Source organism: Lonchura striata, chromosome 1 (genome assembly GCF_050655825.1).
Source record: "Lonchura striata isolate lonStrDom1 chromosome 1, ASM5065582v1, whole genome shotgun sequence".
Classification (NCBI taxonomy): domain Eukaryota; kingdom Metazoa; phylum Chordata; class Aves; order Passeriformes; family Estrildidae; genus Lonchura; species Lonchura striata.
The window spans coordinates 29,759,896-29,775,813 of record NC_140703.1 but is presented as its reverse complement, the minus strand read 5'-3'; the positions used below and the strand labels follow the sequence as shown (position 1 = coordinate 29,775,813).

Sequence of the window (15,918 nt, the reverse complement as noted above, 5' to 3'; positions counted from 1 at the left end):
GTTAGCACATCTCCATGCCCTATCCACCTCCTGTTTGCTGTTTGAGGGTTAAGCCAAGTCCATGTGTGATGATGGTGAGCCTCCCATTAGTGAGTGGCAGAGGTTTAGGCTGCCAGGTGTGCTGTTCTGCTGCCTTCCTCCTTCACCTCTCCCAGGTTACACTGCAGTGGCTGAAGTCCTGCTGAAGCATAAGTTTGATGTATGACATTAGCAGGTCACAGAAATGTACTTTGGAGTCCAGCATGAAAATGAAGATACATGGGCTTGTGTTAAATGAGGTAACTTGAGATTCAGTTCAGTTTTGTCTTCAAAGCCCAAAACAAGCCTTAAGAGGAAAAGCTACTGGCATATTTAAAAGAGAGTGTATAGAGTGCCAAGGGAGATGGTTGGTAGTGAAGGTGTTTCTCTGGAGAGTGAGTTCCCCTAGGAATGCTTTGTAGAAAATCTCTGAAATCCCAGGACAGAACTCCTCTCTCTCTGTCCCAAGTGGTGTTCCTTAGCAGGAAATCAGTGTTGTCCTTCTGTTGCAGCTTTCACATTCCCCCATGTGCCATGGGCTTGCAGAAATTTTGTCATGTGAGACTTGGGCTAGGAGCAATTTACTTGAGCATGTTTGAAGCCCAGCACAAGTAAAGGTCAAATGGCGCCTCCTTTTAAAACATGCTTTTAAACTAAAAAATGAGAGACTTAGGTTAAACGTTAGGAAGAAATCTTTTACCCAGCATGTGGTGATTTCATGGAGATCAGGCTGGATGCAGAAAGTGAGGATTGGGGATAACACCAGCCTCTGCCTCACAGAAATGCTCCTCTCACCATTGAAGTGACAATTTCAAATGCATCTTTAGCTGACTGTGGGAGAGGTTCTGCCCAAACTGGGTGATGTTTGTAAATCCTTTGTTGGATTTTCTGGATGAGATTGATATAAAGGGGAAGAGCTATCAGCTGGGTAACGATGCATCAAGTACTCCCAGACCAAGCCTGGCAAAACTGCCACATTTAGAGAAGTCTCTGAAACACAGTAATTCCCAGGGCTAACAAATTCACAGCAAAACTGGACTTGTTGATCAACAGGAAAGAATCCAGCAGTATGTTCTACTTGTCTTTTCTTTGTAAATTCCCCAAATGAGTAATTTTCCATGCTCCTCTGGCTGCCATTAAGCTAAGTTCTGCTACTTTGACAAGTTCCCAGGTTTCTGTCAACAAGTCATCTCAGACTTTTCTTCAGTCCTGTTCACCAATGACTTCCATTTCACATAAGAAACAAATAAACTTTTTCAGTTTATTTGTTTCTTATGGCAGAATGTCCAGAAACAACTCCCTAAAATTATCACAGTAAATAGGTTCAGGAAAGCATGAAGCATCCAGTTCAAAATTTAATAAATGGACTATACTCATGCCATTCACGGAGTCTAGGAGGGAAATTATCCTTTAAAGATTTTTTTGAACATGCTGTAAAAAGTTTTACCAATATTCCTTCAGAAAAATATAAATGGGAAAGCAGCATAAAGCTTTCCACAGAAGAGGCTAATTAGGAGATACAATAGAAATATTAGTCAGAAGTCCCTGACGAGAAGGAAGAAGGAAACAAATATTCCATATCTCAGTGTAATGATCTAGTGTTTAATTGTAGGAAATGAGAAGCAGATAAACAGGAAAAAGAGGAAGGAGGTGGCAGTGAAAGTAAGGTGTGGAAAGACCAGATCACTCAGAGCAACTACTCTGGAAGACTCTGATAGACATCATTCACAATAGGGGCAGGAAAACAAGTTTAAAGAGGACTTAATTTGAAGTAGATCTTGGGTCAAATGAGAATATTTAGCTATCCATCAGCTCTTGTGGAAAAAGGAAAACATTGGCTTAATTTTAATAACATTTTCATTGCTTCATTTCTGTAACTATGCTCCTTGATTGCCCTCCAATGTATATAAGTTAACATATTGGATTTTTCATCCGTAAATTTTGATCAGTTACAAAGTAAACTCTGAATAATCAAAGATGTGAGATGCTCTGTCAGTCAAGTTCTTTGCAGTGCTTTGCAGACCAATGTGCTTAATTGGAGATATTCACAGAGCTCCAGTTTTCATGTCCACTGAGTTGCCTTCCACAGTTTAGAATGTAGTGGCACAGGGGCTTCCTCCACTGGATGACAGTACCTAAGAAAGCAATATTATGGGGAAAGTAACCAAAGTGTATCATGAGTTTGTACTAAAGCAGCTCCTGTTTTGTGGGTCACAGGGTTCATTTTTTGTTTTTTTGGTTTTTTTCCCTGTATTTCTGTGTTTCCTTTCTTTCCCCAAGTCTCACAGGGCTCCCTTGATGATTCTCTCCAGCCCATTTCACTACAACTTCCTCCAATCATCCTGAGAGTGCTTCTGCTTTGTACTGGTAACTCATAAATACATTACTCAGCAGTAATCTGTGCTCCAGCCTGATCAGTGGCAGGGCAGGTGATCAGATCAGCTGGGCTGGATCCTCAGATTTCCTCTGCCACGGCCAGTCACAGCTTATTCCATCATCTCTCTGCAGCAATGGAAGATGCTGCTGTTCTCTAGGTAGCTGACATTTACTGCACAATGGTGGCATTATGACTCTTCCCCTGTTTTCTTCCCACACCCACGTTTACAGGGCCATTCTTTCCTCCAGCATGATTAAAAGAACCAGTCTTTCTTTGTGACAATATTGAATATTGTTACAAGTCATCTTGTCTCACAATTACTGCAGCTTTTATCCTGTAACCTCCGCAACCACTGCACTTGCTAATAGTTCATCTGAAGAAGACTGTTGGAACATCTTTTTTCTTTTGATTGATGTTTTCTTTTCTTTGAGGTTGAAAACACTTCATCATGACCTAAAACTTTGATATTGTTTTACAATATAAAAGACACAGGAATGTTTTGAGTGTATCACAAGAGGATTTCTGTGCCATTGGGCATCAGAGTGGCATTAACATCTGTTACAGAGGAAATACTTGTGTTATATGTAGATATTAAGTATTTATCTACTGCTCTGCAAATGGACTCTCTAAAAAACCAAAAACCTGACTGGAGATCTTCCTAGTTGTTGATTTTTGACTTAGGGAACTGAAACTGCAGAAGTCTCAAATGCTCTTCACATTATATTGTATTCAAAGCAGCTAGCAGGATGGGACAGGTAAGATACTGAATGATACTGTAGGTTACTGGGCAAACTAATGGAGAGGCTGGTAAAAAGTTCAGTTATTAAAGGCTGAATGTGATACTCTAGAGGACACTTTATGGAAAGGAGCTTTTTCAAACCAAGGAAAATTTATTTCAGTCTTCAGAGCTTACACGTCAGACTGATAGCGACAACCATGTAAATGCCATCAAAGTCCAAGGGGCATCATGCAGGGCTTCACTGACGTTGAGCTTTCCAAGCCTTCTTTTCGCAGTATTCCTAATTCCCAGGTGCAGTGAATGCAGACGGCCACCAGCCCGTCCCGGTGGGCAGTCGCAGGGAAGCCCGGCCGCCTGGCACCGTCTCAGTTTAAGTTTCACCGCTCTCGCTCAGCTGTGCGGGAGTTCTCCGGTGATCCGATGGAAAAGCTAGCAAGGCCTGAAGGCATCTTGCAGACCGACAAAGAGGCTGCAGAGGCCAGTCAGGCGGTAAACCTGAAGGTTTGGAACTAGAAGTGGAAACATGATCTGCCAGCGGTGGGGGGGGAAGGGGCCGTTTTCCACACAGCCGGCGGAGATAACCCCACGGGGCCCGGAGGAGGGAGAGCGGAGCCGTCCCTCCGCGCCTCGGTGAGGGGGACGAGGACAAAGGGGACTGCCAGATCCCCTCCGGCCGCCTTCGCCGGCGGAGGCGCGGCGGGGCAGGCGACAGCAGGGTCCCCCGGCGGCCCCCGCCCCTCACAGCGCCGCTCCCGGGGCGGGGACCGACCCCGCGGTGCGGGGCGGCGCGAGGCGCTGCCGCGGGAACGCGCGGAGCGCCCGTGAGGGGCCGCCGGCATGTCGGCGCCGCGCTGCCCGCGGTGCGCCCAGCCCTGCGCGTCGCCGCGGCTGCTGCCCTGCCTGCACTCGCTGTGCGAGCCCTGCCTGCGCCGCCTCGGGCCGCCGGGCGCCGCCCGCCCGGTCCTGTGCCCGCTGTGCGACGCCGAGCTGTCGCTGCCGGCCGGCGGCGTGGGGCAGCTGCCCCCCGACTGCCTGGCTGGGAGCCGCGGCCGGGCCGCGGCCGGGTGCGACCTCTGCGCCGACGGGGCGGCGGCCGGGCGGTGCCTGACCTGCGGCCTCCGCCTCTGCCGCTTCTGCTGCAGGGCGCACAGGTGAGCGGCGGCCCGCGGGGACACCGGGCACCGCGGCTGGGGCGGCGGGAGGGCGCAGCGGCAGGGACCGCTCAGGAGCCACAGCGAGAACCGGCGCGGCTCCTGGTTTTCACCCACCGCTCACCTCCCCTGCGCAGAGCATGCCCGCAGGGATGCTCTGTACTCGGGTGGGGGCAAGCAAGCTGCTAGCATAGAATCATGGAATATCTGGAGTTGGAAGGGACCCGCGAGGATCACGGAGTCCAAGTCCTGGCCCAAGACAGCCCCAGGAATCCCATGTGCCTGTGAGTGTTGTCCAAACACTACTTGGAACTTCCTGGGAATAGGTCCATCAGCCATGTTGCTGGCCACTGAGTCCAAAGTCAAGCCACTCTTTGCCTGTAGTGGTGTCCGCATGCTGGTTATCATCTCGGTTTAGTGTCACTGGGCAACAGACATGGGTATGGCTAGATACTAGCATGACAAGAGCCTCTTGTACCACCCCACTTTGGGAAAGACACATCTCCCACAGGAAAAGGGGAACGTTGAGTCTGCCTCTCTCCACCTCCAGGACCATTTACTGTGTGCATGTGTCGAGGCACCCTTAGGCAAACTGAAAGTCCTGTGGAAGTGCTGCTACTGTGGTTGCTACCTGCTGATGATCAGCCCCTGTGCTTGCCTGACACATGTTGTAGAATTACTGCAGAAACAAAAGGTGACTGCAGCAGAGTTAGGAGTTAAAGAGGAGAGAAGCGCAGTGCCTCTAAGCCAGGTAGAGGACAGCACTACAGAAGAAAAGTGATGTAAAGCTTGAATGGCCTTCTGAAGCAAGGAGCTGACAGGCAGGGTCAGAAAAAACAACCAACAGCACAAGCCAGGGAAGCCTCAGCCTGGGTTAAGCAATTCAGCCTATTCCCTCCACATTTGGTGCTCCTTTCTGCTTGATTAGCAAATTCTTTCCTCAGAAGGAACTGAGACATATTCCTCCCTACCCTGCCCCCCTGCACATACTGGTGCCTGTGGGAAAATGGTTGAGGCTCTTAGTTACCTTTCCACCCCGGGTGTAATTTTCAGCATACCATTCCGATTAGCTAATGCCTCATACCCCATGGAGCTGCTGAAGAGTGATAAGATACCTTGAATAGCAGCCTGCTGCTCTGCCAGGGATAATAGCAGAAGGGAGAATGTAACAGAAAATTTGTCCCTGTGACCCACTTCCTATAGTATTTACTGCTATCATTTTTTCACCTCACTGGCATCTACAGTTATATTTTAAGTTGATGTCAGAGCAGAACAAGGGCTAAGAAAAACCATTTTGAAAGGATTTCCTGGTATTGCAGGGAGAGTTTCTATGGTTCTGAGTGCCATGGTTGTGCTCCTTGGAACAAGTGAGAGAGATGTTAGGCTGAAGTCACAGGAAGGCAATACTGAAAGGCTTTGAAAATGTGGTGGGTCTAAGGGAGATAAGTGGGAAGCAAAAGGAGAAGCATAAAAGCCTGTGGTGAGGTTGCCTTGTGTTACCAGTGCAACTCTGCAGAGCTTGGTCCTTGGTCCTGTGTCTTTGGTTATGGCTTGGAGCTTGCATTACAACTGCCACCAGTCATTAGTGCAGGAGACAAGTAAGGAGAGGGGGGTTTTACATCCTTCTCAATAACTAACTCCCAGTGTTCAAAATAGCAGAGAGTGGAAATATTCTAGTGCTGCCCAGTGACATGGTAGATACCTGGGTTGTAACAGGTTATTCATGTCCCATCCATGGTCTCTTCTGAGCAGGACCTAACCTGGCAAGCAGAAGGAAGCTGAGTTTGACTTTTGGAATATCAAATGTTTTACTGTTTGACTGTCTTCTGGCAGTGGCCTGAACTAGATTTTCCCCTAAGGGATATTAGAGCTCACTTGCCTTGTGTCTGAAATCCGTGCTGACCATGCAGTCAGGGAGGCTCTGGGAGCCAGGGAGCAGCCCCTAATGAGCTCCTCCTTTGTGTGGAGCCTAGTTCTCAGGAGAGCTTAAATCCTTTTGGGGAATTCAATGGAGACAGGAAGGAGCAGTGCACACTGTGGCTTGCAGCCCATTGCAAATAGGCGTTTGCAAAGGATCTCAGTTTTTGTATTTCGTAGCCAACATGCATAAAGTGATTGGTGTTTGCTCCTGCCTAGGAGACAGAAGAAAACAGCCTCCCATGCTGTGACAGAGCTGGAGAACACCAAGGATTGCAGCCAGGCCGGGAAGCCTCTCCTGTGCCCCTCCCATCCCACAGAGGAGCTGCAGCTGTTCTGCGAGCAGTGTGACCAGCCCCTGTGCCGGGACTGCGTTCTGGGCAGACACCGGCAGCACCCCTGTGACTTCACTGGCAATGTCATCCACAGGCACGGGGATGCCCTGCGGGAGCTGCTGAAGAGCAGCCAGCAGCACATGGACGCCCTGGAGGATGTGCTGAGCCAGGTTGATGAGATGGGCAGTGCTGTCCGCAGTCGCGCAGAGGCTGTGGCCACGGAGATCTGCCTGTTTGCCAGGGGCTACATGAAAGCGATTGAAGAGCACCGGGACCGGCTGCTGAAGCAGCTGGAGGACTTGAAGGTGCAGAAGGAAAACCTGCTGCACTTGCAGAAGGCCCAGCTGCAGCAGCTGCTGCTGGACATGAGGACAGGCGTGGAGTTCACGGAGCACTTGCTGATGAGCGGCTCAGATGTGGAGATCCTCATCACCAAAGGGGTGGTGTCCAGCCGTCTGACAAAGCTCAACAGCGTTGCTTACAGCACCCACCCCAGTGTGGATGACAGGATCCAGTTCTCCCCCCATGAGAGGGCAGGGCAGTGTTGTGGCTATGAAGTTTTTGGGGCCATTCTCAATAAAGTGGTCGATCCAGCCAGATGTACTCTGCATGGGGAAGGTAATGGGGTGCTGTACAGCAGCTGAATGGGAGTGCACCACTCCCTGAAGTCACCCCTCTGCTCTCTGTACCTACATGATGTGCAGCTTCTGGCACTGTTGGCTCCCTGCTGTCCAGGTGTTGACCAGGGGCAGAGGCAGAGCCCCAGCAGAAGTTGCATTGCCTGCCTATGGGAGCTGTGCTGGGCAGGGAGTCAGGCAGCTTTCCTCATCCAGGTGTGCAGAGCATATGGCACTGCCCTCCACAGCATCACCAGCCTCAGCATGGGGCTAAGGTGCAAGGAGGGCTCACTCAGGGGGTGGGAATGGCACCTCACCTGCAATAGCAGGATGTGATGATTAGCTGGTGGTCTAAGCTGTTCTGCAGCATGAGCCCAGGCAGATCCCCTTTGTGGCTGATTAAGTTTTTCCCATTACAGCTTTTGCTGAGATTGGTATAGGAATACCTGGCAATACCTTGATGGTTTTTGGATATTTGCTCACTAAGGTCTTGGAGTTGGGCCAACAAATAGATAATGTTCAGACCATCCCACAGAGCACAGCTCTGGTCAGTAATGGTCTGTACAGGGCAAATGAGATAGACCCAGAGCTTGTTCAATGCCTTCCATGCCAAACTGTAGGTGTTGAGTTCTCTGGGGCACAGTGGGTGCTGTTCCTTCTTCCTCTGGATTGCATGGTGCATCTTGAGGCCTTCTGGGAATATGTGCAGCTGGGCTTAGAGTAACAGGCAGAAAGATCCCTGTGGTCTGTACAGATCTCTGGGCTGAACCTGCCAGACATCTCTCAGAACCTATGGCTACCACTCTCTCCTGATACCCAGTGAAATGTTGACTTTTCCCTGTGAGTGAAAGAAGCTGTGCACCCCAGAAGCAAAGTCCTGGCTGTGCTCTGATGGGGCTGCAGTTCAGCAAAATAGGTGGGAGCTGGAGTTATGGCTTGACTTGAATTCTTTGTAGTTCTGTTTCTTTCTGGTTTGGTGTTTGTTTTTCTTCCCAGATCTCCACAGTGCCCGTCAGAACCAGCTGAGTGGCTTTACCCTGCTGTGCAAGGACACTACAGGGGAGCGCATGGGGCGGGGAGGAGAGGCTGTGAGGGTCACCATCACCCACAAGGACAAGAGGGACTGGTGGGTATTTCACCCAAGAAATCCCTGGCTTAGCCTTTCTGCCTCCCTTATCCTGGCTCCCTGCTTGCTTAGGTGGGTGGGAGAATGTGCTTCTGCCTGTGGGTCAGAATCTGTAGAGGAAAAGGCACTACTCTTTTTCCCACAGTGCTTCCTAGAGGTTGTGTTTGGCTGGACAGTGATTGCTGAGATTTGTATTAAGTCTTTGAGTGATTTGGGCTTCTTAAGGGATTCAATTCCTGTGTGTGCTTCTAGGCACAGTCAGAGGAAGGTGTTGTTCCTTGTCACTCCTCCCAGCAGACACCTGGGGCTCCTGCTTTTGTTAATGCCTATCAGCGTAAGTCATTGCGACCCATGTATGACAGTCACAAGTGAGACAGAGAGTTCACCAACCCTACGAGCCTCTGACAGCTGATGGAAGTGCCTTCTTCATGTTCTGGAGAAAGAATCTGCATTGTGCTTTCGTCCTTTTTCCTGTAGTTGCAAGCACTGAGCACTTTAAAATGTTTGAAGGTTTTCTAGCAAAACCAGAAAAAGCTGCACTTGAGCTCCTCAGTGTTTCCACAAGGAAAATAGCCAACCAGAAAAAAATTATAAACAAAACCACACTTGTCATTAAAGAATAGCCAGGCACAAAAGCAGACCCAGTTGGGGGTTAGTTCTTAAGAAAAATATCTGTTGTTTTGTAGTAGCTGGAACCAGATGCCAGCATTAATTTGTTCCAGGAACACTCATGATGGGATGACTTGATGAAAAAAAGGGACAGGATGCTAAAACCCTTTGCTGTGTTGGCAAAGCACACAGAAGCAGTGCTGGCTGCGCAGATGCTTGTCAATAGAGCATCATTGTCCAAGAATATTGTTCCAATTTACTTTCCTCCCATAAGTGCACATATAATGTAGGAAGGTACATGCCTGAGGGGTTTCTGAATTTCTCTTGGTGGGGTAGAGGTCGCTGTGGCCATGCTAACTCAGTTTCTTGCTCTTGCCTGTATGCAGTTGCTACATGGATTGCTGAAGCTGTCTGGCTTTGCTTTGAGGCACAACAGCTGCAGAAGAGCATGAAGTATCACCACACAGTTCGTGGCAGGAAATTATGTAGGCAGCTGTATTGATGTGAAGTGTTGGGGGTGGGGAATACAGATTATAAACTGTCATGTTTATAGGAGACTAATTAGTGGGGATTAGCAAGAACACCTTCTTCTATGCAGAGCTGCCTGATAATTGTCTGTGAAAAGCTTTCCATTTTCCTGTGGAGCAGGCAATTTATCCTAGACTAACCAGCTGAGGCTTTCTCTCTAGCACTCTGTGCACCAGAATTCCCTGTGAAACACAAAGATCTTCACTATGAAAAGGGAGAGTTTACCACCAGGGACCTAGAACTCCTCAGCACTGCAGGAAAAAGTTGGGGTCCGTGCAGTTGGGACAGTGGTTAAAGTGATTCAAGCCTACCCTATTATATCTTGTCTTCTTAATGGGTTTTTCTGGAGGTAACTGCTTGCTGAAGCTGTGAATTTACTCCCTTTCTGTGGGCTCTTATCTGATGGGATAATCTGACTTGTGTGCTGTGTGTCATCTGCCTTTTCTGTGTGCAGGTTGCTACAAATCCTTGCAGTGCAACTGGCTTTGTGTGACTTCCTTTGTATGGTAATAGCAGCTTCCAGTAGCAGGGGTGTGTGAAAACCACTTCAAGCCAATCTAGGCCAAACTCTGGTTTACATTTAAAGCAATTTTTTGCCAGTTACTGACCTCTTGGGTTTTTCTCCACTGTTCACAGTGCAGTCAAGCCAACAGTGTGTGATAATGGTGATGGGACCTACTGTATTTCCTACAACCCTGAAGAGCCAGGCTTGTATGCTGTCTGCGTCTGTGTGAAAGGGCAACATGTGCAGGTAGCATTTCTTGTTTCTCTTGCACTGCTTCTTCTTTACCTACTTTTATTTTCTTAGGTATTTGTTTCAAATCTGTCAAGGATTACTTCTACCATAGCAGTTTAAGGCTGTGTTTAGTGATCTGTGACTGACAGGGTCACCCAGATGGTGTCTGAGAATGCAGACAGGTCTGACAGCATCCACTGCAGCAGCCTCTCTATTTGCTTGTCCTCTGCAGGGCTCTCCCTTCACTCTGATGGTGAAGCACAAGTTCCGGGAGCACCAGGGGGTGTTTCACTGCTGCACGTTCTGCTCCAGTGGAGGCCAGAAAGCCGCTCGCTGTGCCTGTGGTGGGACCATGCCAGGTGGGTGCTCAGCTCTCCCCACACTGCTGGAATCAGGAGCATTTGTTGCACTAGGTCCTCCCTAGTGGATAGAGGTGTGAGGAGATACTCTCACCCAACTTACCTTGGACATGCACCAGGAATGTGGTGAACTGTGCATACACATGTTCTGATGGGGTGACTGCAGCAGGGAGAAATGCAGCAGGACACACAAAGGGGCTGTATGGCACATCCCATAGACAGAGACCTGAGCCAGGTGTGCAGGAAGTGGAGCAGGGCACCTCAGCCTTTCAGCCCTTCTGAGTGAGGCTGAGCAGCAATGCACCTACAGTGTTCCTGTTCCAGTGCTGGCATGTTGGGAGCTTGTGGGTTGTGTCACACAGTGACCAACTCTAGAGAAGTCTCGCTCCATGTTTAGGACAAGAGATCAACTCTCTTACTTGTTTCATTGCAACATCTTCCTGTCCTTCACCTGCATGTGTCATCATGTGTTTTGTGTGTTTTTATAATAGAACTGACCTCTTCCTTTTTCTGTGCTTGATCTATATCTTTGGCCATAGACACAAGCAGCTGGCATGGGGTTCTGGATGCCCATGTATTGATTTATTCAACAGTGGGGACAGAAATCATCAGCTTTCACTAGCTATTGAGATGAGTTGTTCTTTATGGAGCCCTAGCAATTTTGGCTTTGAATATGCTGTTCTCATCAACACACTTTAGAGAAGTCCTGGGGCCAAAGCCTGTAGCACACTGGGATTTTCTGGCCCTCTTTGGGTTGACCTGCTAGTGCCTCTTCTCTTGCAGGTGGGTACCAAGGCTGTGGCCATGGACACAAAGGTCACCCTGGCTGCCACCACTGGTCATGCTGTGGACAAGTGAAGGAGAGCTCAGAATGTTTGTGTGGGCCACCCAGTGACACCTCACAGAGGAGTTTGCTCAGGACAGTGGCACTCTGAGCAACCAGGTGAGCTCCTGGGAGTCCAGGGCACTGCTGCTGGCTGCTCCAGGAGCACAAATGATCCATGAGGATCCATATGATCAATCCCTGCTCAGCCTTGGTGCCAGCAAACAGCGTATTGGTTGTGAGCTGGGAGAGAGGGGGTGAGGGAAAATAAAAACCGTGCTTTATGTTCCACCCAGGGGTGTGTATGCAGAGTTATTTTGTGCTCAAACAGAAGCAAATTCTGGGAATTGTACTGCTGCCTACACTTCTGAGCACTTGGGGCCTGTGGGGACATGCTCTAAGGGGAAACTCAATCTGAGCAGTTACCTCATGGGAGGGTCAAGAGATGTCCTATTCTGCAGGGTCAACAGCTTCTGCTGTCCTTCTTGATGAGGTTAAAACTACTCATTGGGGCCCATTCCAAAGGGGTTGTGATCATGCCTAGGAAAGGCTTGGCAACCTGAATATGGCTTCTGCCTCCCTGTTGGATATGCATCTGGGTTCCAGGCTCAGATGTGTGGATATGGCAGAGTCATGCTTCTGGGAGCTGCAGTTTGTGACTCCTACACTTCCTCAAGGTAAACTGTAGTCTCATTATACCCTGCTTGCAAAGAAGGGGCAAGGAGAGTTAGTAATGTATCTGCAGGAGGGCCCAGAAAACCTCCTGGCACTGATAGGAACAGGAATTGGAGTATCATTCACCTGGTCTTTTTGTCCTTCATGGAGATCATGTGGAACACAGTGCTGCTGGGGGTGATGGGGGAACCAGGGCAGTGCCCAGCTCACCAAAGGAAGATCTGGAGGCAGATTGAGCATTAGTAGGAGTCCCAGACACAGGTTTGCAATTGTCCAGAACTGGAGCACAGGAGATGGAGCACAGCAAAACTCCTGGATTTGGCTTGTGCAACTTTGGAAAGGCATTTACCAACCCATAGCTGGGGAAATGGCATCTGGGATGAGGAAGAAGAGGCACTCCCTGGAAGGGCAGTTGTCACCCTGCTGCCTTCTGCTTGCCTGGATGAAGCAGACACCCACATTTCTGTCATTGAGGCTGGGAGTACCACTGGCTTGAGGGTAACCTTGCCAGTGGGTGTGTGTGGCTAGGGGCTCCTAATTCTGCCTGAGGAGCTGGGCACAAAGGTCCCACTGTTGGTCACACAGGGAGAGGAATGCTGTTCCACTGTCAACAGCAAGGACATCAGGAACCTGGACTGGCGAGTTTTCTTTCCCAGCGAAAAGGGCCAGAGTTTGTGCCCAGGGCTCTGTGGCCCTAAGCAGCTAGCTGACTGCAAAAAATCCAAACATCGAAGGATATGTCCCAGACCCCAGCTGCCCCCACCTCAAACTTGTGCTTCCCTGATAGCCCCAAGGGAGTTCTACAAACTGACATCAGGAACCTGGACTGGCAAGTTTTATTTCACAAGCTTAATATCCGCCATTCATGACCAGGACCCTGAACTCACCCTGGGTTGTCAGGTCCCAGTTTTCCTTTTGCTTCCTCAATGTCAAAATGGCACAGGATTTCTCCAAGTCCAAATCTCCCATCCCCAAGTACTCTGGGGTTTTTTTTCATGCTGAATACCTGTTGCAAACTGACAGTACAGAGCTTGGGGCTTGATTTTTTCTGTCTGGATTTGTCCTCGAGAAAGCTGCCACCATATAACCCTAACCATAAACACTTTGCTTTGCTCAGAAATCACAACCTTCAGACCAGCAGCATGCGATCTGTCCCACTGGCCTTCCACTGACACTTTCCCAAAGCATTCTACTGCATTCCTGTAATACTCCGCATTTTCAGTGGGCATCCTGTCTGACCCTCATCCTGACCCTAAAAATGCACCAAGGAATTCTAAAATAGACATTAGGAAGATGTAACAATACTCTAAAGGACACCAGAAGAATCCTAAAAATCCTTCAAAAATCCCCTAAATATTCCTAATGGTCCTGCAAAGAAAAAAATCTCAAGGAAGCCTGCTCAGCCTCCAAACCCTTCCTGTTGCTCTCTAGCCCACAGATGTCATCCCTACCTTTTTGCAGCGGGTCCTGTTGTCCTCTGAGGGTTCTGGCATTGTCCTGGTGCGAGGGTTGCTGCCCTGTCCCAGGGGAGGGTTCTGGTGTGGTCTCGCTGTCAGGCTTGCTGTGCTAATGTTGTTAGGAGTGAAAAGGGAAAAGGCTGCTTAGGGTGAGGTAAGGGTTGGGGTGAGGGGTGCTGCACCTGTACCCTAACTTGCCACCTAAGCTGTACCCTGTAGCCCTGATCCCCACTGGACTGTCCAGCCCTCAGTCCCTCTCCCTTCACCCCTGACCCCTCCCTCTGCCCCCCAGCCCTCAGGCTCTGGGTGTCACCCTCAAGCCCCCCTTTGCCCCTCAAGCCCCCTCTCAGCTGCCCCTCAGCTCCTGTGTGTCACCCTTAATCCCTCTCCTCTGCCCCTCAGCCCCCAGCTTCTCTGTGTCACCCTCCAGCTGCCCCTGCCCCCCTCAGCATCTCTCTGTGTCACCCACTGTCCCCTCCCCTGTTCCTCCCTCAGCTCCCAGCCTCTGTCACCTTCAAGCCCCCACAGTGCTCCTCAAGCTGCCCCTCAGCCTCTATGCCATGAAAAGACCCTAAAAAACCATAAAAATGCCCTAAAAAATCCTCATCTTCAAAATGTCTTAAAACGCCCACAAAAACATAAAAAATAGCCTCAGAATACCCTTAAAATACAATAAAAATACCCTACTTTAAAAAAACCCTAAAACACCCCTAAAAATCCCCAAAGAACCTTTAAAAAAATCCCAAAATATTCCTAGAAGAGCTCTAAAAATAGCCCCCAAATCCTTTCATCCCTTTCAGCTTACTGGCTGCCTACACCTCTGTGGAATGCTCTGTCAAACTTGGCTGCTGGTCAACTTGCCACAACTCCATCTTCTCCTTCACTGGGAACTCCTGCAGCATTCCAGTGACACTGAAATAAGGTGTGAGCTTCCCATAAGCAGGGGAACTTTTCTGTAGGGTACCACCAGCTGCTGGGCCCAGAAAAGTTGGTAGCACTTTGTGTCTGCTGTTGCCTTCTCCTCAGTGAAGGCAACTGATGCATCCCAGGTGTTCATCAGCTCTCACAGACCATATGGGACCAGATTCTGCTGTCACATTGGGTTGGATTTGTAATAAATTCAAGATTGGTAAGAGCTGGGCAGATCATGTAGTCACAGACCCTTGGTTTCTTTGGGAAGTATCCCGAACACCTCTTGGGGTTTTTTTTGCAGTATGAGGATAGAGACAGGAGTAGGCTCCAGCATGAGCTGCTCAGAAATGAATGTGGTTTTGCCCTGGGGAATAGGACTTGCTCTGGTCCTGCTGGGGCTGCCTGTGCTGGAGAAGCAGAAATGTTTTTCCCACGTGGAAATAACCTGACTGTTGACTGTGCAATGGGTTGTGCTGTGGCTGACCTGGAGTTAACTGGAGCGGAAAGGGGACACCTTGTCTGCCCACTGCCCATGCAAGCTGTAAATCAGGTGTCACCACAGCCATTAATCAAGTGTCACCGAGGGCAATAGGATATTTCTTAATGTGCATTTCCCACCTGGCCACTGTGGCCTAGAGCTATTCTTACCTTCTTGTACTGTACTGCTAAATTATGAGAGGCAGAATGCTGACAAATAATGATGTTTTTTTTTCTGATTATCACCACTGACCAGTATTAATTGGTCTTGATTTTAACCTCTGGTTATTGCAGAGAAAGTACTTTGGGTTTTTGAGGTGCTGGACTGTTCCCAGTTCCTCTGGGCATCCTCAGCTCTGCATGGGAAAGTTGTTCACTCCCACTAACCATCCCAACTTGCTGGAGATAGCTACAGACTGTCAAAAATCCCCTTTTTCCCGTCCTCCCCGGAACATAGTCCAGATGTAGATGTCAGGATACGTAGGTTCCCTTTCGGGAAACTGAACATGGTGGTGCAAGCTGCCTTCCCTTTTCTACTCTTTCACAACGTCTCTGCCCTTCTCAACCTGTTATGCCCAAGAGCTGCTCATCCTGCCCCCAGACTCATCTGAGACCAAGCCCAGAGGGAAAGACCTGCAAGGCCATGCAGGTGCCAGTTTCTTTCCTTTGCATGCTCCAAAGTGCACCACCCTGGCAGACCTAAGAGCAGCAGGAGCTTGCCTCAGGGGAAGGTTACAGGTGGTTTGGCGTGAAGGAGTTAAGTGGGATAAAACAGCAGTGAGAAAAGGGGCTGCTGCCAAACCTGTGTAGCTCTGAGAGCACTGCTGAGCTCATAGGAGCCTCTTAGCACAGCACAGAGAGGCAGGGAAGACTCACAGTGCAAATGGGGCCAGGAGGAGGACCCAGAGGTGGGACCTCTCTGCCCAGTGCCAAGAAAGTGGTTGGAGATTTTTGCAGGGAGACCTGAGCTAGTCCTGGTTTTGACACAGCCCCTCAGTGATGGGTAAGCTGCTGATCTCCTGGGACACTTGTGCACTCTAACTCCAGGATTAGCTGGCTACC

At 49.4% G+C, this 15,918-nt stretch overlaps 1 protein-coding gene across 4 annotated transcripts; it reads left to right on the top strand.

The window, feature by feature from the left end:
• The first annotated feature begins 3,967 nt into the window (after positions 1-3,967).
• TRIM45 (tripartite motif containing 45) lies at positions 3,968-11,626 on the top strand. 4 transcript variants are annotated; one of them, XM_021549062.3, is made up of 6 exons: positions 3,968-4,285; positions 6,422-7,155; positions 8,151-8,280; positions 10,054-10,168; positions 10,386-10,512; positions 11,296-11,626. In XM_021549062.3, the coding sequence occupies exons 1-6, from the start codon at positions 3,972-3,974 to the stop codon at positions 11,445-11,447; spliced, it is 1,572 nt and encodes a 523-aa protein (XP_021404737.3). In that variant the 5' UTR covers positions 3,968-3,971; the 3' UTR covers positions 11,448-11,626. The 4 variants fall into 4 exon arrangements, with proteins under 4 accessions (XP_021404737.3, XP_085428651.1, XP_085428634.1 ...); XM_085572525.1 differs by lacking the exons at positions 10,054-10,168; positions 10,386-10,512; positions 11,296-11,626 and adding an exon at positions 8,533-8,843 and having other exon boundaries at positions 3,969-4,285; XM_085572508.1 differs by lacking the exons at positions 10,054-10,168; positions 10,386-10,512; positions 11,296-11,626 and having other exon boundaries at positions 3,969-4,285; positions 8,151-8,843.
• The last annotated feature ends 4,292 nt before the right edge of the window (positions 11,627-15,918 follow it).

Bases quoted from the DNA above. Each gene is read 5' to 3' on its own strand.
- TRIM45 (XM_085572508.1), top strand. From the start codon at position 3,972: ATGTCGGCGCCGCGCTGCCCGCGGTGCGCCCAGCCCTGCGCGTCGCCG. The intron at 4,286-6,421 runs GTGAGCGGCGGC...GCTCCTGCCTAG, and splicing joins TTCTGCTGCAGGGCGCACAG to GAGACAGAAGAAAACAGCCT. The intron at 7,156-8,150 runs GTAATGGGGTGC...TTTTCTTCCCAG, and splicing joins ATGTACTCTGCATGGGGAAG to ATCTCCACAGTGCCCGTCAG.